Raw genomic sequence first — 22,230 nt, forward strand, 5'->3', positions numbered from 1 at the left:
TGGAACGATAACGGATAACGCGTTTAATTACGTTAACAAAGAAATATGTTACCACAACGTTTAACATTTATAGACTCGCGGCGTTGGCCACCTGCGCTATACCTGTAGGGCAACTGGCCTTCCAAATCTGAACAGATGCGACCAGTCTGGACAGCCGATTCACCACAATCAACCGAATTAATCCTCTTTGTGATAAAACACGACAAATACACAGTAGGACGAAATGGATGGTGATATGTATTAAAGTGAAAGGAAAAGTCTTCACATTTTCATATTCGATAACATATGTTGGAAGAAGAATGTGTAATGTAACGGTAGAATGAAAGTGACACTAACAATAAGCTGAACTAATGATGGTAAATCACGACTTTATTTAAACAGAATCAGTAAAACAGACATGAAATGATTTTATGCACGCCTTCGTAATGTGATCATGTGTACGATGGAGAATGAGATAGTATAACAATACCGGTTATGCAATTGTAATGCGAAATTTATTCTAAGTACTAAAAGGAACGATTTGTACGTCATCAAATACGGATTCTTATTGTCTACGTACTTACCATCCAGCTCTTTGCACAATAATAGGATCCTAAGATGTGTGAGCAAAAAAAATCTGAAATGTCGCATGACTAACGGCTGGGAAAATAGGGCATGAAATCAAACGAAATTGTTGGAATACGTATTCGCTTTATCATTTTATCCGTTGTTCATAGCGAGTTGAAACAATACAAAATAAATTTCTTACGCAAAATGACGTCGTTATAGGGTCGCAATGGATTGGATTCATCATTTTTTTGAATCAGCAAACAGTGCGCTGGAAAAACCCCAAACTGTCGATCCTTTAAGACTGATTCGATTAAAACGATTCTTTATAGACTAATACGATCCTGAGTATTGCGATAAAAGGGTTTGGAATGACATGAGATAAGCATCTGAGAAAACTCGAAGATTATGAGGGAAAATTTATATATATCTTGATTTTGATTAAGGTTACATAGAATAATGAAATTACAATAGGTATCATAAGTATCGTATGCTGCGAAGGTATATAAAGTGCGCCTGGTGCAGGTCACATCTTGAACTAAATTGACAAAACTACAGAAATAATTATCTCATATGACATAATAAGTATTGTGCTTGCAGTAATATGTATTACACTCCGTTGACCTCACATTCTCATTGTCATTTTCTTTGATATTATTAAGTGACGCGTTGAAGTATTATACACTAACCAAAGAACACTTGTACTAATATAAGGCGTATTGAATAAATTGTTTCTGATTTAAACAAAATACTGTGTACTTTTACTGTAACTCTTGATCCGTTGCTCAAAGCGTATTGTCACAGCGCCCAATCAATTTCTCTCGATAAACTATGACGATGAAGTGGGCGAAAGAATGAATTCCAGCACTTTTGAAAATCACGTATATTTTCACCAGAATTGACGTACTTTTCTTCATTGTTGGAGCCAAAAATTTTTGGTCTCAGATTCGATTTGTACGACCTTCACCTGACTAATTGGACCACCAGGAACTCAGAAAACGCAGCAAAAAGAGCGTGGAATCAACAGGAAAGAAGTTCCGACGGAAAAAGCACCAGCTGAAAAATGTCGAAAACACAGGTTCCGGGTTTTTGGCTGTAACTTTTGATCCGCTGCTCACAGCGTATCAGGACTGCGCTCAATCGATTTCTCTCGCGAAACTACGTCAGAATAGTGCTGGAGAAAATGGATTCCAGCACTTTTCGGAATCTCGAAAATTTTCGCCAAAAATGCAAAGGGGTTAGCCTTACTTTTTTCTTCATTTTTGGAGACAAAAATTTATGGTCTCAGATCCGATTTCTACGACCTTCTCCGGACTAATTGGACCCCCGGGACCTCAGAAAACGCAGCGAAAAGAGCGTGGGATCAACAGGAAAGAAGTTACGACGGAAAAAGCACCTGCTCAAAAATGTCGAAGACACAGGTTCTTGTTTTTTGGCTGTAACTTTTGATCCGCTGCTCGCAGCGTATCGGGACTGCGCTCAATCGATTTCTCTCGCGAAACTACGTCAGAATAGTGCTGGAGAGAATGGATTCCAGCACTTTTCGGAATCTCGAAAATTTTCGCCAAAAATGCAAAGGGGTTAGCCTTACTTTTTTCTTCATTTTTGGAGACAAAAATTTGTGGTCTCAGATCCGATTGGTATGTCCTTGTCCCGACTAATTGGACCACCAGGAACTCGGAAAACGCAGCGAAAATAGCGTGAGATTAACGGAAAAGAAGTTACGAAGGAAAAAGCACCTGCTCAAAAATGTCGAAGACACAGGTTCTTGTTTTTTGGCTGTAACTTTTGATCCGCTGCTCGCAGCGTATCGGGACTGCGCTCAATCGATTTCTCTCGCGAAACTACGTCAGAATAGAGCTGGAGAAAATGGATTCCAGCACTTTTCGGAATCTCGAAAATTTTCGCCAAAAATGCAAAGGGGTTAGCCTTACTTTTTTCTTCATTTTTGGAGACAAAAATTTATGGTCTCAGATCCGATTTGTATGACCTTCTCCCGTCTAATTGAACCCCCAGGAACTCAGAAAACGCAGCGAAAAGAGCGTGAGATTAATGGGAAAGAAGTTACGGAGGAAAAAGCACCTGCTCAAAAATGTCGAAGACACAGGTTCTTGTTTTTTGGCTGTAACTTTTGATCCGCTGCTCGCAGCGTATCGGGACTGCGCTCAATCGATTTCTCTCGCGAAACTACGTCAGAATAGTGCTGGAAAAATCGGATTCCAGCACTTTTCGGAATCTCGAAAATTTTCGCCAAAAATGCAAAGGGGTTAGCCTTACTTTTTTCTTCATTTTTGGAGACAAAAATTTATGGTCTCAGATCCGATTTCTACGACCTTCTCCGGACTAATCGGACCCCCGGGACCTCAGAAAACGCAGCGAAAAGAGCGTGGGATCAACAGGAAAGAAGTTACGACGGAAAAAGCACCTGCTCAAAAATGTCGAAGACACAGGTTCTTGTTTTTTGGCTGTAACTTTTGATCCGCTGCTCGCAGCGTATCGGGACTGCGCTCAATCGATTTCTCTCGCGAAACTACGTCAGAATAGAGCTGGAGAAAATGGATTCCAGCACTTTTCGGAATCTCGAAAATTTTCGCCAAAAATGCAAAGGGGTTAGCCTTACTTTTTTCTTCATTTTTGGAGACAAAAATTTATGGTCTCAGATCCGATTTCTACGACCTTCTCCGGACTAATTGGACCACCAGGAACTCGGAAAACGCAGCGAAAATAGCGTGAGATTAACGGAAAAGAAGTTACGAAGGAAAAAGCACCTGCTCAAAAATGTCGAAGACACAGGTTCTTGTTTTTTGGCTGTAACTTTTGATCCGCTGCTCGCAGCGTATCGGGACTGCGCTCAATCGATTTCTCTCGCGAAACTACGTCAGAATAGTGCTGGAGAGAATAGATTCCAGCACTTTTCGGAATCTCGAAAATTTTCGCCAAAAATGCAAAGGGGTTAGCCTTACTTTTTTCTTCATTTTTGGAGACAAAAATTTATGGTCTCAGATCCGATTTCTACGACCTTCTCCGGACTAATCGGACCCCCGGGACCTCAGAAAACGCAGCGAAAAGAGCGTGGGATCAACAGGAAAGAAGTTACGATGGAAAAAGCACCTGCTCAAAAATGTCGAAGACACAGGTTCTTGTTTTTTGGCTGTAACTTTTGATCCGCTGCTCGCAGCGTATCGGGACTGCGCTCAATCGATTTCTCTCGCGAAACTACGTCAGAATTGAGCTGGAGAAAATGGATTCCAGCACTTTTCGGAATCTCGAAAATTTTCGCCAAAAATGCAAAGGGGTTAGCCTTACTTTTTTCTTCATTTTTGGAGACAAAAATTTATGGTCTCAGATCCGATTTGTATGACCTTCTCCCGTCTAATTGAACCCCCAGGAACTCAGAAAACGCAGCGAAAAGAGCGTGAGATTAATGGGAAAGAAGTTACGGAGGAAAAAGCACCTGCTCAAAAATGTCGAAGACACAGGTTCTTGTTTTTTGGCTGTAACTTTTGATCCGCTGCTCGCAGCGTATCGGGACTGCGCTCAATCGATTTCTCTCGCGAAACTACGTCAGAATAGTGCTGGAAAAATCGGATTCCAGCACTTTTCGGAATCTCGAAAATTTTCGCCAAAAATGCAAAGGGGTTAGCCTTACTTTTTTCTTCATTTTTGGAGACAAAAATTTATGGTCTCAGATCCGATTTCTACGACCTTCTCCGGACTAATCGGACCCCCGGGACCTCAGAAAACGCAGCGAAAAGAGCGTGGGATCAACAGGAAAGAAGTTACGACGGAAAAAGCACCTGCTCAAAAATGTCGAAGACACAGGTTCTTGTTTTTTGGCTGTAACTTTTGATCCGCTGCTCGCAGCGTATCGGGACTGCGCTCAATCGATTTCTCTCGCGAAACTACGTCAGAATAGTGCTGGAGAGAATAGATTCCAGCACTTTTCGGAATCTCGAAAATTTTCGCCAAAAATGCAAAGGGGTTAGCCTTACTTTTTTCTTCATTTTTGGAGACAAAAATTTATGGTCTCAGATCCGATTTCTACGACCTTCTCCGGACTAATTGGACCCCCGGGACCTCAGAAAACGCAGCGAAAAGAGCGTGGGATCAACAGGAAAGAAGTTACGACGGAAAAAGCACCTGCTCAAAAATGTCGAAGACACAGGTTCTTGTTTTTTGGCTGTAACTTTTGATCCGCTGCTCGCAGCGTATCGGGACTGCGCGCAATCGATTTCTCTCGCGAAACTACGTCAGAATAGAGCTGGAGAGAATGGATTCCAGCACTTTTCGGAATCTCGAAAATTTTCGCCAAAAATGCAAAGGGGTTAGCCTTACTTTTTTCTTCATTTTTGGAGACAAAAATTTGTGGTCTCAGATCCGATTTGTATGACCTTCTCCCGTCTAATTGAACCCCCAGGAACTCGGAAAACGCAGCGAAAATAGCGTGAGATTAACGGAAAAGAAGTTACGAAGGAAAAAGCACCTGCTCAAAAATATCGAAGACACAGGTTCTTGTTTTTTGGCTGTAACTTTTGATCCGCTGCTCGCAGCGTATCGGGACTGCGCTCAATCGATTTCTCTCGCGAAACTACGTCAGAATAGAGCTGGAGAAAATGGATTCCAGCACTTTTCGGAATCTCGAAAATTTTCGCCAAAAATGCAAAGGGGTTAGCCTTACTTTTTTCTTCATTTTTGGAGACAAAAATTTATGGTCTCAGATCCGATTTGTATGACCTTCTCCCGTCTAATTGAACCCCCAGGAACTCAGAAAACGCAGCGAAAAGAGCGTGAGATTAATGGGAAAGAAGTTACGGAGGAAAAAGCACCTGCTCAAAAATGTCGAAGACACAGGTTCTTGTTTTTTGGCTGTAACTTTTGATCCGCTGCTCGCAGCGTATCGGGACTGCGCTCAATCGATTTCTCTCGCGAAACTACGTCAGAATAGTGCTGGAAAAATCGGATTCCAGCACTTTTCGGAATCTCGAAAATTTTCGCCAAAAATGCAAAGGGGTTAGCCTTACTTTTTTCTTCATTTTTGGAGACAAAAATTTATGGTCTCAGATCCGATTTCTACGACCTTCTCCGGACTAATCGGACCCCCGGGACCTCAGAAAACGCAGCGAAAAGAGCGTGGGATCAACAGGAAAGAAGTTACGACGGAAAAAGCACCTGCTCAAAAATGTCGAAGACACAGGTTCTTGTTTTTTGGCTGTAACTTTTGATCCGCTGCTCGCAGCGTATCGGGACTGCGCTCAATCGATTTCTCTCGCGAAACTACGTCAGAATAGAGCTGGAGAAAATGGATTCCAGCACTTTTCGGAATCTCGAAAATTTTCGCCAAAAATGCAAAGGGGTTAGCCTTACTTTTTTCTTCATTTTTGGAGACAAAAATTTATGGTCTCAGATCCGATTTCTACGACCTTCTCCGGACTAATTGGACCACCAGGAACTCGGAAAACGCAGCGAAAATAGCGTGAGATTAACGGAAAAGAAGTTACGAAGGAAAAAGCACCTGCTCAAAAATGTCGAAGACACAGGTTCTTGTTTTTTGGCTGTAACTTTTGATCCGCTGCTCGCAGCGTATCGGGACTGCGCTCAATCGATTTCTCTCGCGAAACTACGTCAGAATAGTGCTGGAGAGAATAGATTCCAGCACTTTTCGGAATCTCGAAAATTTTCGCCAAAAATGCAAAGGGGTTAGCCTTACTTTTTTCTTCATTTTTGGAGACAAAAATTTATGGTCTCAGATCCGATTTCTACGACCTTCTCCGGACTAATCGGACCCCCGGGACCTCAGAAAACGCAGCGAAAAGAGCGTGGGATCAACAGGAAAGAAGTTACGACGGAAAAAGCACCTGCTCAAAAATGTCGAAGACACAGGTTCTTGTTTTTTGGCTGTAACTTTTGATCCGCTGCTCGCAGCGTATCGGGACTGCGCTCAATCGATTTCTCTCGCGAAACTACGTCAGAATTGAGCTGGAGAAAATGGATTCCAGCACTTTTCGGAATCTCGAAAATTTTCGCCAAAAATGCAAAGGGGTTAGCCTTACTTTTTTCTTCATTTTTGGAGACAAAAATTTATGGTCTCAGATCCGATTTGTATGACCTTCTCCCGTCTAATTGAACCCCCAGGAACTCAGAAAACGCAGCGAAAAGAGCGTGAGATTAATGGGAAAGAAGTTACGGAGGAAAAAGCACCTGCTCAAAAATGTCGAAGACACAGGTTCTTGTTTTTTGGCTGTAACTTTTGATCCGCTGCTCGCAGCGTATCGGGACTGCGCTCAATCGATTTCTCTCGCGAAACTACGTCAGAATAGTGCTGGAGAGAATAGATTCCAGCACTTTTCGGAATCTCGAAAATTTTCGCCAAAAATGCAAAGGGGTTAGCCTTACTTTTTTCTTCATTTTTGGAGACAAAAATTTATGGTCTCAGATCCGATTTCTACGACCTTCTCCGGACTAATCGGACCCCCGGGACCTCAGAAAACGCAGCGAAAAGAGCGTGGGATCAACAGGAAAGAAGTTACGACGGAAAAAGCACCTGCTCAAAAATGTCGAAGACACAGGTTCTTGTTTTTTGGCTGTAACTTTTGATCCGCTGCTCGCAGCGTATCGGGACTGCGCTCAATCGATTTCTCTCGCGAAACTACGTCAGAATTGAGCTGGAGAAAATGGATTCCAGCACTTTTCGGAATCTCGAAAATTTTCGCCAAAAATGCAAAGGGGTTAGCCTTACTTTTTTCTTCATTTTTGGAGACAAAAATTTATGGTCTCAGATCCGATTTGTATGACCTTCTCCCGTCTAATTGAACCCCCAGGAACTCAGAAAACGCAGCGAAAAGAGCGTGAGATTAATGGGAAAGAAGTTACGGAGGAAAAAGCACCTGCTCAAAAATGTCGAAGACACAGGTTCTTGTTTTTTGGCTGTAACTTTTGATCCGCTGCTCGCAGCGTATCGGGACTGCGCTCAATCGATTTCTCTCGCGAAACTACGTCAGAATAGTGCTGGAAAAATCGGATTCCAGCACTTTTCGGAATCTCGAAAATTTTCGCCAAAAATGCAAAGGGGTTAGCCTTACTTTTTTCTTCATTTTTGGAGACAAAAATTTATGGTCTCAGATCCGATTTCTACGACCTTCTCCGGACTAATCGGACCCCCGGGACCTCAGAAAACGCAGCGAAAAGAGCGTGGGATCAACAGGAAAGAAGTTACGACGGAAAAAGCACCTGCTCAAAAATGTCGAAGACACAGGTTCTTGTTTTTTGGCTGTAACTTTTGATCCGCTGCTCGCAGCGTATCGGGACTGCGCTCAATCGATTTCTCTCGCGAAACTACGTCAGAATAGTGCTGGAGAGAATAGATTCCAGCACTTTTCGGAATCTCGAAAATTTTCGCCAAAAATGCAAAGGGGTTAGCCTTACTTTTTTCTTCATTTTTGGAGACAAAAATTTATGGTCTCAGATCCGATTTCTACGACCTTCTCCGGACTAATTGGACCCCCGGGACCTCAGAAAACGCAGCGAAAAGAGCGTGGGATCAACAGGAAAGAAGTTACGACGGAAAAAGCACCTGCTCAAAAATGTCGAAGACACAGGTTCTTGTTTTTTGGCTGTAACTGTTGATCCGCTGCTCGCAGCGTATCGGGACTGCGCGCAATCGATTTCTCTCGCGAAACTACGTCAGAATAGAGCTGGAGAGAATGGATTCCAGCACTTTTCGGAATCTCGAAAATTTTCGCCAAAAATGCAAAGGGGTTAGCCTTACTTTTTTCTTCATTTTTGGAGACAAAAATTTGTGGTCTCAGATCCGATTTGTATGACCTTCTCCCGTCTAATTGAACCCCCAGGAACTCGGAAAACGCAGCGAAAATAGCGTGAGATTAACGGAAAAGAAGTTACGAAGGAAAAAGCACCTGCTCAAAAATATCGAAGACACAGGTTCTTGTTTTTTGGCTGTAACTTTTGATCCGCTGCTCGCAGCGTATCGGGACTGCGCTCAATCGATTTCTCTCGCGAAACCACGTCAGAAAAGTGCTGGAGAGAATGGATTCCAGCACTTTTCGGAATCTCGAAAATTTTCGCCAAAAATGCAAAGGGGTTAGCCTTACTTTTTTCTTCATTTTTGGAGACAAAAATTTGTGGTCTCAGATCCGATTGGTATGTCCTTGTCCCGACTAATTGGACCACCAGGAACTCGGAAAACGCAGCGAAAATAGCGTGAGATTAACGGAAAAGAAGTTACGAAGGAAAAAGCACCTGCTCAAAAATGTCGAAGACACAGGTTCTTGTTTTTTGGCTGTAACTTTTGATCCGCTGCTCGCAGCGTATCGGGACTGCGCTCAATCGATTTCTCTCGCGAAACTACGTCAGAATAGAGCTGGAGAAAATGGATTCCAGCACTTTTCGGAATCTCGAAAATTTTCGCCAAAAATGCAAAGGGGTTAGCCTTACTTTTTTCTTCATTTTTGGAGACAAAAATTTGTGGTCTCAGATCCGATTTGTATGACCTTCTCCCGTCTAATTGAACCCCCAGGAACTCGGAAAACGCAGCGAAAATAGCGTGAGATTAACGGAAAAGAAGTTACGAAGGAAAAAGCACCTGCTCAAAAATGTCGAAGACACAGGTTCTTGTTTTTTGGCTGTAACTTTTGATCCGCTGCTCGCAGCGTATCGGGACTGCGCTCAATCGATTTCTCTCGCGAAACCACGTCAGAAAAGTGCTGGAGAGAATGGATTCCAGCACTTTTCGGAATCTCGAAAATTTTCGCCAAAAATGCAAAGGGGTTAGCCTTACTTTTTTCTTCATTTTTGGAGACAAAAATTTGTGGTCTCAGATCCGATTTGTATGACCTTCTCCCGTCTAATTGAACCCCCAGGAACTCGGAAAACGCAGCGAAAATAGCGTGAGATTAACGGAAAAGAAGTTACGAAGGAAAAAGCACCTGCTCAAAAATGTCGAAGACACAGGTTCTTGTTTTTTGGCTGTAACTTTTGATCCGCTGCTCGCAGCGTATCGGGACTGCGCTCAATCGATTTCTCTCGCGAAACTACGTCAGAATAGCGCTAGAAAGAATTGATTCCAGCACTTTTCGAAATCGCGAGAATTTTCACCAAAAATGCATAGGGGTTAGCCTTACTTTTTTCTTCATTTTTGGAGCCGAAAATTCGTGGTTTCAGATCCGATTTCTACGACCTTCTCCGGACTAATCGGACCCCCAGGACCTCAGAAAACGCAGCGAAAAGAGCGTGGGATCAACAGGAAAGAAGTTCCGACGGAAAAAGCACCAGCTGAAAAATGTCGAAAACACAGGTTCCGGGTTTTTGGCTGTAACTTTTGATCCGCTGCTCACAGCGTATCGGGACTGCGCTTAATCGATTTCTCTCGCAAAATTACGTAGGAACACTGCTAGAAAGAATTGATTCCGGCACTTTTAGGAATCTCGAAAATTTTCGCCAAAAATGCAAAGGGGTTAGCCTTACTTTTTTCTTCATTTTTGGAGACAAAAATTTTTGGTTTCAGATTCGATTTGTATGACCTGTACCTGACTAATTGGACCACCAGGAACTCAGAAAACGCAGCGAATAGAGCGTGGGATCAGCAGCAGAAAAGTAGCGACGGAAATCTTCCGTTTTTTGGCCGCAACTATTGATCTGTTGATCGCCGCGTATTGAGACTGCGCACAATCGATTCCGCTTTAAAAATTTCGTCGATACGGTGCATGAATGAATAGCTTCCAGTTTCTTACAAAATCCTCAAAATTTCCACCAAAAATCCAAAGGGGTTATCTTTACTTTTTCTCGCGAAATATAAAACTAAAACTTGTCTGAGTAATGCTTCAAAGGTTTCACCAATGTCTGATCGTCCCCAAGAAACCATCAAAAGTCATTTCAACCGTCGAGAGATTATCAGTTGCAAAATTACGAAGGAAATGTGAAGAAATGCTCAATGTGCAGGACTTTTCCTCATTAAGGATTTTTAGTGTTTATCGAAGCCGCTACCTGTTTGGTCCACGTTCAATACATGTTTTCGTCGAGTTCTGAGTAACTCAATCCCGTATTAATCTCATGAATTATTGACGAGCCTTTATAAGCGCAACGGACGTAGATATTTCGTCAAACCAATGCAATTATCCTTTTCCATGCTCGCGCTAAATTCTCGTATGCTCTTTCAGGTCTCTAGAACATCAATGAAGGAGCAGAAAATAGTTTGGATCCATCACACCACCTTACTCTTTCGGATTAAGTTAATATAAAACTATTTTGCTGTAGCTACTAGTAACTAGATTTGCTTTATTTCAGGTATTTCCGAGGGTAATTTGACGTCAAAGTCGCCAACCTAGTGCGAGGCGGTAGTTGCCACTTTTGACAAGGTGTTTAGCTGTATCGAACTAGCCGCAGTCATGTCAAATGTAACTGCACTTCAGAAATGCGCATAATTAACGCAATAGCAAGAGGCATAGGTCAATTGAGGAATGTATGTATGCAATAATACACACATACTAATTAACATTTGAAACAGAAGAGTGAAGTCTTTGGCAGTTGTGTAGTGGCTGAGATATGCCCATTGGATACGACAAATAGCAAGTGGCGCAGTCAATGAGGAAGGTATGTTTGTATGCAATACACATATACTGATGCAAACAAAAATGAAAATAGAGAACGTAGTCAAGCAGTTGCAATGCCTGAGAACGACCTGAATGAACACACTATACACATGTATATGGATTTATACCAGACTTTCAGTTTTATTGATGTTGCGCCGTCTTACAGAATGATCATAATTATCAAGTATACTAGTCAAGAGCAGTTAATCAATTTATTCAGTATTCAATATCATTATAAATTTAACATGCCTAAAACATACACAAATCGTTTATAAATGTAACGTCATGAACCAAGACTCGGCCCAGCGATATTAGAGAGCACGCAACTCAAACAGTGCTATTGTTCTGTAGAATCATTTGAACAATTCGTCCTAAATAATTTAAACGTTTGCACTACATGCGCACTCATGTTCTTGTTACTACGTAAATATATATATAATATATATAGCGTTTAGCATCTGAATAAGACTTGTTTCTCTATTGTATAAAATACGAAACAAAAAAATCAAGAAAAAATAAAAAGCTGATTCGCGCTTTTGCAGTGCTTCGTTGCAATCTAACTCTCTTGCAAAATCATGAACGCGACGGTTCTTATCGCGGGCCGAACAGCAGGCGAATGCCGCGCGATGTCTGGGAGGTGACGAGAAATATTCCCCTTCGAGAGTCTTGGATCTTGGTCATTGGAACAAGAAGGATTGGGAGGATAATCTGGATGAGGAGATAGCGGGAGGTTGTGGCTTCCCGCCGTAGTTGGGGGACGGTTCTTCGACGAGGAAAGGGCGAGGAAGAGACGAGGATATTTCAGAACTTGAAGCCATCGCTAGGTATAGTTGTCGTCGGGTCAAACTGGAAGGCTCCTTCCGTTGTCTGTGGCGCCAAATTTGGTTCGTCAGTCTGAAGTCACAAGAGTGGGACGTCAATCAGTTAGAAGCCAGAATGGTCTCAAAATTTTCACCAAGGCTACAGTGCCAAATCATCATCACTTAATTCCTCCGAGAAGAACTGTTCAATGATGTCATAGGACAATCTATAGATATCTAAATTTATATGTTTTTGTAATGCCTCAAGTTTATCCAATCCTGCAAGCAATTAACCCATTGTTATACGTTAAAGAATAAGACAGGAATTAGGTATGTTGGAATAAATTCTGACAGAATACTATGCAGTCATATCGACATACCTGAGCATTCTTCAATCATATTGGTCAGCTGTTCAATTTGACTTCCCGCCATTCTGAGCATATTGTGGATACCATCAAGCACAACTTGAACAACGTGACTATCTTTGCAAGACAGTAGATCGCAGAATGGTGCAATTACCCCCTCTTGAATCAGTTGTGCCACCTGCTCGCTGTTTGCACTCATCGTTAAATTACTGATCGCCCATGCTGCTTGTTTCTGAGTCTGAAATTCACCCTGCCCAATCGTAGAATATGGCGTGTTAGATTTTGAACAAATGAGAATTCGTTAATTAAGTCAACTGAATAATTGTGATCGAATTTAAATACCTTTGACAAGTTACTAATAATGAATGGCAATAGATGCTCGTCAATTACAGCCTGAACTTGAGATTGATTGCCAGCAGTAATGTTTGACAGGAACCATACGGCTTCCTTGCAAATCTTCTCCTCAGGATGAGTTAGCAAGTTAGGGAAATGGGACAAAGCATCACAATTCAAGACCGTTTGCGTCTGCTCATCGGTACCAGTAACGATATTGCCAACAGCTCTGAGAGCAGCCGTTTGAACTTTGACCTCTTTGTGAGAGAGCAGAGGAATTAGACGAGGTACGACTCCGCTGTCTATGACCATTTGAATCTGTTCATTTCCACCATCAGTCAAATAACTCAGCGCCCACACTGTGTCAACGAGAATCTGTGGGAAAAACAAAAGCCAAATGTTGATCCAGTCTTTGATAGATTATCAAAAGTTGAAACTGCACAACCTGAGATTCGTTAGGGAAGAATAACGTGATACTGGACATGACGATCTACTCACATTAATGTCCGTGTGTAGAATAAGTACATTAAGTGCTGGTAAAATGTCTTTAATTGTCCGTACTGGTGGAGGGTGATCTTTGTTTCTACACAAGTTGACTATCACCCACGTAACGTTCCGCAAGAAGGTGATAGGTATATCCAGCTTAATGAAAATCAAAAGCAGTGGCACAACGCCAAGGTTTATTACATAATCTCGCAGCGCTGGCCCATCCCCTATAATGTTTCCTAGGGAGAAATAATAAATTCGATAAAACAATTTATAAAAATTACATAAACCACAGCATGGTTGGATTCCTTACCTAGAGCCCATACTGCTTGTTCACAGACATTTTGCTGGATGGACAATAAAAGTTGTAAAAATAATGGCACTGCACCAGCTTTAACAACTGCCTGTGTCTGAGCAGATGTTCCGCTTGCAATGTTCGTCAATGCCCATGCTGCTTCAAACTGCAAGGATGGACTGGAAAATAATAGTACATTATTTGACAAGTGCGTGAATAGGCAATAACCAAACGAGTGTGGCTAGCAGCACAAGGGCAAGTACTGCAATCACACGAGTCAGGTATTGCTTGTCGACACGTGTCACATGTCATATTTTTTGTAATACCTGCAGGGAAAGTTTGATTTAAAAAGTAACGAAAGTGACACTGACATTTGGGCTAGGTAACTTGCGCTCAATAAAGCAGTTACAGATAGTGCATAAAATTGATTTATTTGTAAATGTGTAAGCGCCAAAAATCCATAGCATGAAAAGTAGAAGCTTTCAAATGTGCATGTACACCCACTTTTTATTTGCATTGTTCAGAAAAAATATTTTACCCACGCTCTACAATCTGAAAATCCAGCTTTCTGAGCATGTGTTGCAAGAATAATGCTGTGTATATCATACTGCTTCTCATGTTATAAAATAATACAGAAATATTCATTGATGAAATATAACAAAAAAAGGAATACTATTACTCCTAATTGGTTTTTTATTGATGTATTTTAAAGTAACCGTGTGAATATGCACTCATGTTGTATGCATAAAATATGTATTCACAACATTGATTTAAAGACATCGGTATTTCAACTTACTGGTCATGTCGTTCAAGACAGTGTACCAAAATTGGCAGGATTCCGCTATCAATCAAGGCGTCTATTGGAGGATTACAATCTGAAGACAGTAATTTTCGTGCCGATTGGACGGCAATCAACTGCTCGGCGGATTCAGCGCTCCCTGCTTTGGCTACCAGTTCACCCAAATCGATCTTTGCCAAATTTTTCTCCACATCTTCTTCATCTAATTAACCAATTTATTACTCAATTGAATATCTAGACATAATGCTCTTGTAACGCATGAACTTTATAATAAAACGAGAAAGTAAGTCATGTTACAGAGCAATTTAGTCATCAAGTATACCAAATATTCGTCGTAGATTATAAAATGAGATGACTAGATTAATTTCTCTATTTATTATATCTTTATTATATATTATTCTATGATTGAGAACTAGAGTTTGACTACCTAAAAATACTAGATTTGCAACTACATGAGGAATAAATCCCTCTAATATTGCTTATACTTCCCAATTACGATTCAACAATAAGTAAGGCATTCACGAAACTCATACAAGTAGCCCAAACTAATAACATTCTATCAGACGTCACCTTACCCGAGGAATCTGTAATAGGTACGTTTCTCCGTTTCTGTAGCGTTTCTTCACGTTTATTCTTCCGGAGCTCTACGGTGTCATCATTCCTTCTCCTGCGCATCTCCTGAAATAACTTCTTATTAAGAAGAAACAATACCTAAGTACGGATATGGTATTCATATTTTTTTCACAATTTTTTTTTCCCGTTACCGCCCAAGGCATGCTTATTCGAAATGAAAAAAATTTCATATCCGAATTTTCGCCTGCCATCGTATCGACGGAACAGAACGTGAAAATGATTCCTTGAAAATTTCTTGATAATGATCCAATTGTGAGGTGTATATAGGTGAGTCACTGATTAAATGGTTAAAATACCAAACATGACTGAAGGTTTAAAGAGTCCGTGGTATCAATGTATTAAAATCGTGTGGCAGGGACAGAGAATTTGTAGTAAAATAAACACAACGCTATACTAAGAGAATTTTATCTTCATTTTTGGAGCCAAAAGTTTGTGGTCTCAGATCCGATTTGTATGACCTTCTTCAGACTAATTGGACCCCCAGGAACTCAGAAAACGCAGCGAAAAGAGCGTGGGATTAACGGGAACGAGGTTACGAAGGAAAAAGCACCTGCTGAAAAATGTCGAAAACACAGGTTCTGGTTTTTTAGCTGTAACTTTTGATCCGCTGCTCACAGCGTATCGGGACTGCGCTTAATCGATATGTCTCGAAAATTACGTCGGAACAGTGCCAGAAAGAATTTAATCCAGCACTTGTCGAAATCGCGAAAATTTTCGCCAAAAATGCAAAGGGGCTTTGCCTTACTTTTTTTTTTATTTTTGGAGCCAAAAATTTTTGGTCTCAGGTTCGATTTGTATGACCTCCACCCGACTGATTGGATCACCAGGCCCTCAGAAAACGCAGCGAAAAGAGCGTGGGATCAACAGGAAAGAAGTTACGACGGAAAAAGCACCAGCCGAAAAATGACGAAAACACAGGTTCCGGTGTTTTGGCTGTAACTTCCGATCCGCTGCTCACAGCGCATCGGGACTGCGCTTAATCGATATGTCTCGAAAATTACGTCGGAACAGTGCCAGAAAGAATTTAATCCAGCACTTTTCGAAATCGCGATAATTTTCGCCAAAAATGCAAAGGGGTTAGCCTTACTTTTTTTTTTATTTTAGGAGCCAAAAATTTTTGGTCTCAGGTTCGATTTGTATGACCTCCACCCGACTAATTGGATCACCAGGCCCTCAGAAAACGCAGCGAAAAGAGCGTGGGATCAACAGGAAAGAAGTTACGACGGAAAAAGCACCAGCCGAAAAATGACGAAAACACAGGTTCCGGTGTTTTGGCTGTAACTTCCGATCCGCTGCTCACAGCGCATCGGGACTGCGCTTAATCGATATGTCCCGAAAATGACGTCGGAACAGTGCCAGAAAGAATTTAATCCAGCACTTTTCGGAATCTCGAAAATTTTCGCCAAAAATGCAAAGGGGTTAGCCTTACTTTTTTTTTTATTTTTGGAGCCAAAAATTTTTGGTCTCAGGTTCGATTTGTATGACCTACACCTGACTAATTGGACCCCCTGAAACTCAGAAAACGCAGCGAAAAGAGCGTGGGATCAACAGGAAAGAAGTTCCGACGGAAAAAGCACCAGCTGAAAAATGTCGAAAACACAGGTTCCGGGTTTTTGGCTGTAACTTTTGAGCCGCTGCTCACAGCGTATCGGGACTGCGCTTAATCGATTTCTCTCGCAAAATTACGTAGGAATAGTGCTAGAAAGAATTGATTCCGGCACTTTTAGGAATCGCGAGAATTTTCGCCAAAAATGCAAAGCCTTACTTTTTTTTTCATTTTCGGAGCCAAAAATTTTTGGTTTCAGATTCGATTTGTATGACCATTACCTGACTAATTGGACCACCAGGAACTCAGAAAACGCAGCGAATAGAGCGTGGGATCAGCAGCAGAAAAGTTGCGACGGAAATCTTCCGTTTTTTGGCCGCAACTATTGATCTGTTGATCGCCGCGTATTGAGACTGCGCACAATCGATTCCGCTCTAAAAATTTCGTCGATACGGTGCATGAATGAATAGCTTCCAGTTTCTTACAAAATCCTCAAAATTTCCACCAAAAATCCAAAGGGGTTATCTTTACTTTTTCTCGCGAAATATAAAACTAAAACTTGTCTGAGTAATGCTTCAAAGGTTTCACCAATGTCTGATCGTCCCCAAGAAACCATCAAAAGTCATTTCAAACGTCGAGAGATTATCAGTTGCAAAATTACGAAGGAAATGTGAAGAAATGCTCAATGTGCAGGACTTTTCCTCATTAAGGATTGTTAGTGTTTATCGAAGCCGCTACCTATTTGGTCCACGTTCAATACATGTTTTCGTTGAGTTCTGAGTAACTCAATCCCGTATTAATCTCATGAATTATTGACGAGCCTTTATAAGCGCAACGGACGTAGATATTTCGTCAAACCAATCCAATTATCCTTTTCCATGCTCGCGCTAAATTCTCGTATGCTCTTTCAGGTCTCTAGAACATCAATGAAGGAGCAGAAAATAGTTTGGATCCATCACACCACCTTACTCTTTCGGATTAAGTTAATATAAAACTATTTTGCTGTAGCTACTAGTAACTAGATTTGCTTTATTTCAGGTATTTCCGAGGGTAATTTGACGTCAAAGTCGCCAACCTAGTGCGAGGCGGTAGTTGCCACTTTTGACAAGGTGTTTAGCTGTATCGAACTAGCCGCAGTCATGTCAAATGTAACTGCACTTCAGAAATGCGCATAATTAACGCAATAGCAAGAGGCATAGGTCAATTGAGGAATGTATGTATGCAATAATACACACATACTAATTAACATTTGAAACAGAAGAGTGAAGTCTTTGGCAGTTGTGTAGTGGCTGAGATATGCCCATTGGATACGACAAATAGCAAGTGGCGCAGTCAATGAGGAAGGTATGTTTGTATGCAATACACAGATACTGATGCAAACAAAAATGAAAATAAAGAACGTAGTCAAGCAGTTGCAATGCCTGAGAACGACCTGAATGAACACACTATACACATGTATATGGATTTATACCAGACTTTCAGTTTTATTGATGTTGCGCCGTCTTACAGAATGATCATAATTATCAAGTATACTAGTCAAGAGCAGTTAATCAATTTATTCAGTATTCAATATCATTATAAATTTAACATGCCTAAAATATACACAAATCGTTTATAAATGTAACGTCATGAACCAAGACTCGGCCCAGCGATATTAGAGAGCATGCAACTCAAACAGTGCTATTATTCTGTAGAATCATTTAAACAATTCGTCCTAAATAATTTAAACGTTTGCACTCCATGCGCACTCACGTTCTTGTTACTACGTAAATATATATATATAATATATATAGCGTTCAGCATCTGAATAAGACTTGTTTCTCTATTGTATAAAATACGAAACAAAAAAATCATGAAAAAATAAAAAGCTGATTCGCGCTTTTGCAGTGCTTCGTTGCAATTTAACTCTCTTGCAAAATCATGAACGCGACGGTTCTTATCGCGGGCCGAACAGCAGGCGAATGCCGCGCGATGTCTGGGAGGTGACGAGAAATATTTCCCTTCGAGAGTCTTGGATCTTGGTCATTGGAACAAGAAGGATTGGGAGGATAATCTGGATGAGGAGATAGCGGGAGGTTGTGGCTTCCCGCCGTAGTTGGGGGACGGTTCTTCGACGAGGAAAGGGCGAGGAAGAGACGAGGATATTTCAGAACTTGAAGCCATCGCTAGGTATAGTTGTCGTCGGGTCAAACTGGAAGGCTCCTTCCGTTGTCTGTGGCGCCAAATTTGGTTCGTCAGTCTGAAGTCACAAGAGTGGGACATCAATCAGTTAGAAGCCACAATGGTCTCAAAATTTTCAACAAGGCTACAGTACGAAATCATTTTCACTTACCTCCTCCGAGAAGTACTGTTCAATGATGTCATAGGCCAATCTATAGATATCTAAATTTTCATGGTTTTGTAATGCCTCAATTTTATCCAATCCTGCAAGCAATTAACCCATTGTTATACGTTAAGAATAAGACAGGAATTAGGTATGTTGGAATAAATTCTGACAGAGTACTATGCAGTCATATCGACATACCTGAGCATTCTTCAATCATATTGGCCAGCTGTTCAACTTGACTTCCCGCCATTTTGAGCATATTGTGGATACCATCAAGCACAACTTGAACAACCTGACTATCTTTGCAAGACAGTAGATCGCAGAATGGTGCAATTACCCCCTCTTGAATCAGGCGTGCCACCTGCTCTCTGTTTCCACTTATCGTTAAATTACTGATTGCCCATGCTGCTTCTTTCTGAGTCTGGAATTCACCCTGCCCAATCGTAGAATATGGCGTGTTAGATTTTGAACAAATGAGAATTCGTTAATCAAGTCAACTGAATAATTGTGATTGAATTTAAATACCTTTGACAAGTTACTAATAATAAGTGGCAATAGCTGCTCGTCAATTACAGCCTGAACTTGAGATTGATTGCCAGCAGTAATGTTTGACAGGAACCATACGGCTTCCTTGCAAATCTTCTCCTTAGGATGAGTTAGCAAGTTAGGGAAATGGGACAAAGCATCACAATTCAAGACCGTTTGCGTCTGCTCATCGGTACCAGTAACGATATTGCCAACAGCTCTGAGAGCAGCCGTTTGAACTTTGACCTCTTTGTGAGAGAGCAGAGGAATTAGACGAGGTACGACTCCGCTGTCTATGACCATTTGAATCTGTTCATTTCCACCATCAGTCAAATAACTCAGCGCCCACACTGTGTCAACGAGAATCTGTGGGAAAAACAAAAGCCAAATGTTGATCCAGTCTTTGATAGATTATCAAAAGTTGAAACTGCACAACCTGAGATTCGTTAGGGAAGAATGACGTGATACTGGACATGACGATCTACTCACATTAATGTCCGTGTGTAGAATAAGTACATTAAGTGCTGGTAAAATGTCTTTAATTGTCCCTACTGGTGGAGGGGGATCTTTGTTTCTACACAAGTTGACTATCACCCACGTAACGTTCCGCAAGAAGGTGATAGGTATATCTGGCTTAATGAAAGTTAAAAGCGGTGGCACAACGCCAAGGTTTATTACATAATCTCGCAGCGCTGGCCCATCCCCTATAATATTTCCTAGGGACAAATAAAAAATTCGATAAAACAATTTATAAAAATTACATAAACCACAGCATGGTTGGATTCCTTACCTAGAGCCCATACTGCTTGTTCACAGACATTTTGCTGGCTGGACAATAAAAGATGTAAAAATAATGGCACTGCACCAGCTTTAACAACTGCCTGTGTCTGAGCAGATGTTCCGCTTGCAATGTTCGTCAATGCCCATGCTGCTTCAAACTGCAAGGATGGACTGGAAAATAATAGTACATTATTTGACAAGTGCGTGAATAGGCAATAACCAAACGAGTGTGGCTAGCAGCACAAGGGCAAGTACTGCAATCACACGAGTCAGGTATTGCTTGTCGACACGTGTCACATGTCATATTTTTTGTAATACCTGCAGGGAAAGTTTGATTTAAAAAGTAACGAAAGTGACACTGACATTTGGGCTAGGTAACTTGCGCTCAATAAAGCAGTTACAGATAGTGCATAAAATTGATTTATTTGTAAATGTGTAAGCGCCAAAAATCCATAGCATGAAAAGTAGAAGCTTTCAAATGTGCATGTACACCCACTTTTTATTTGCATTGTTCAGAAAAAATATTTTACCCACGCTCTACAATCTGAAAATCCAGCTTTCTGAGCATGTGTTGCAAGAATAATGCTGTGTATATCATACTGCTTCGCATGTTACAAAATAATAGAGAAATATTCATTGATGAAATATAACAAAAAAAGGAATACTATTACTCCTAATTGGTTTTTTATTGATGTATTTTAAAGTAACCGTGTGAATATGCACTCATGTTGTATGCATAAAATATGTATTCACAACATTGATTTAAAGACATCGGTATTTCAACTTACTGGTCATGTCGTTCAAGACAGTGTACCAAAATTGGCAGGATTCCGCTATCAATCAAGGCGTCTATTGGAGGATTACGATCTGAAGACAGTAATTTTCGTGCAGATTGGACGGCAATCAACTGCTCGGCGGATTCAGCGCTCCCTGCTTTGGCTACCAGTTCACCCAAATCGATCTTTGCCAAATTTTTCTCCACATCTTCTTCATCTAATTAACCAATTTATTACTCAATTGAATATCTAGACATAATGCTCTTGTAACGCATGAACTTTATAATAAAATGAGAAAGTACGTCATGTTACAGAGCAATTTAGTCATCAATATACCAAATATTCATCGTAGATTATAAAATGAGATGACTAGATTAATTTCTCTATTTATTATATCTTTATTATATTTTATTCTATGATTGAGAACTAGAGTTTGTCTACATAAAAATACTAGATTTGCAACTACATGAGGAATAAATCCCTCCAATATTGCTTATACCTCCCAATTACGATTCAACAATAAGTAAGGTATTCACGAAACTGATACAAGCAGCCCAAACTAATAACATTCTATCAGACGTCACCTTACCCGTGGAATCTGTAATAGGTACGTTTCTCCGTTTCTGTAGTGTTTCTTCACGTTTATTCTTCCGGAGCTCTACGGTGACTTCATTCCTTCTCCTGCGCATCTCCTGAAATAACTTCTTATTAAGAAGAAACAATACCTAAGTACGGATATGGTATTCATATTTTTTTCACAATTTTTTTTTTCCGTTACTGCCCAAGGCATGCTTATTCGAAATGAAAATAATTTCATATCCGAATTTTCGCGTGCCATCGTATCGACGGAACAGAACGCGAAAATGATTCCTTGAAAATTTCTTGAAAATGATCCAATTGTGAGGTGTATATAGGTGAGTCACTGATTAAATGGTTAAAATACCAAACATGACTGAAGGTTTGAAAAGTCCGTGGTATCAATGTATTAAAATCGTGTGGCAGGGACAGAGAATTTTTAGTAAAATAAATACAACGCTATACTAAGAGAAGATTATCTACTCGTAATACGGATACTTACGTCTTGATCTTTTCCTTTGTTCTTGAAAACTTGCATTCGGTTCTTATTTAGTGGATCAGACGCCATTTTTGCGATAACCAATGTTCGTCCTAGCGTAGATGCGATGTGCCGGTTTTACAGAGACACTATGTTCAGAAATTTCCTCGTTAACAAACCTATTTCACAATCTATTCTAACTACTGCATTCCGTAGCGTGATTAATTAAAATACTCGAATATGCACTACCATGCATAACAGATTTCGTTTCGGCTATTCACGCGAATAAAGTCACGTTTCTCCCAACAAATACAGCTTTTTCACCTCTGGGAAAAACGAGAAGAATCAAGAAGACGGTGTTC

The 22,230-nt window shown here is 40.8% G+C and overlaps 2 protein-coding genes across 3 annotated transcripts; both read right to left on the reverse strand.

Annotated features, from left to right (window-relative positions):
• Positions 1-11,267: 11,267 nt before the first annotated feature.
• On the reverse strand, positions 11,268-16,333 carry LOC124297625 (importin subunit alpha-3-like). Its single transcript, XM_046748851.1, has 9 exons — positions 16,292-16,333; positions 14,804-14,906; positions 14,226-14,430; positions 13,448-13,608; positions 13,147-13,373; positions 12,658-13,023; positions 12,331-12,565; positions 12,120-12,229; positions 11,268-12,044 (listed from the first exon to the last, which is right to left on the reverse strand). The coding sequence occupies exons 2-9, from the start codon at positions 14,901-14,903 to the stop codon at positions 11,952-11,954; spliced, it is 1,497 nt and encodes a 498-aa protein (XP_046604807.1). The 5' UTR covers positions 14,904-14,906; positions 16,292-16,333; the 3' UTR covers positions 11,268-11,951.
• A 1,532-nt stretch (positions 16,334-17,865) lies between these two features.
• Positions 17,866-22,185, reverse strand: LOC124297623 (importin subunit alpha-3-like). 2 transcript variants are annotated; one of them, XM_046748848.1, is made up of 9 exons: positions 21,893-22,185; positions 21,404-21,506; positions 20,827-21,031; positions 20,049-20,209; positions 19,748-19,974; positions 19,259-19,624; positions 18,932-19,166; positions 18,740-18,831; positions 17,866-18,646 (listed from the first exon to the last, which is right to left on the reverse strand). In XM_046748848.1, exons 1-9 carry the CDS (start codon positions 21,956-21,958, stop codon positions 18,554-18,556), a joined length of 1,548 nt encoding a protein of 515 aa, XP_046604804.1. In that variant the 5' UTR covers positions 21,959-22,185; the 3' UTR covers positions 17,866-18,553. The 2 variants fall into 2 exon arrangements, with proteins under 2 accessions (XP_046604804.1, XP_046604803.1); XM_046748847.1 differs by having other exon boundaries at positions 21,404-21,518.
• Positions 22,186-22,230: the final 45 nt, after the last annotated feature.

This window comes from Neodiprion virginianus, chromosome 2 (assembly GCF_021901495.1).
Source record: "Neodiprion virginianus isolate iyNeoVirg1 chromosome 2, iyNeoVirg1.1, whole genome shotgun sequence".
Lineage (NCBI taxonomy): Eukaryota > Metazoa > Arthropoda > Insecta > Hymenoptera > Diprionidae > Neodiprion > Neodiprion virginianus.

Bases quoted from the DNA above. Each gene is read 5' to 3' on its own strand.
- LOC124297625 (XM_046748851.1), bottom strand. From the start codon at position 14,903: ATGCGCAGGAGAAGGAATGATGACACCGTAGAGCTCCGGAAGAATAAA. The intron at 13,609-14,225 runs GTAAGTTGAAAT...ATTATTTTCCAG, and splicing joins TGTCTTGAACGACATGACCA to TCCATCCTTGCAGTTTGAAG. The intron at 12,566-12,657 runs GTATTTAAATTC...ACGATTGGGCAG, and splicing joins TTATTAGTAACTTGTCAAAG to GGTGAATTTCAGACTCAGAA.
- LOC124297623 (XM_046748847.1), bottom strand. From the start codon at position 21,958: ATGGCGTCTGATCCACTAAATAAGAACCGAATGCAAGTTTTCAAGAAC. The intron at 19,167-19,258 runs GTATTTAAATTC...ACGATTGGGCAG, and splicing joins TTATTAGTAACTTGTCAAAG to GGTGAATTCCAGACTCAGAA. The intron at 18,832-18,931 runs GTATGTCGATAT...AATTGCTTGCAG, and splicing joins TATGATTGAAGAATGCTCAG to GATTGGATAAAATTGAGGCA.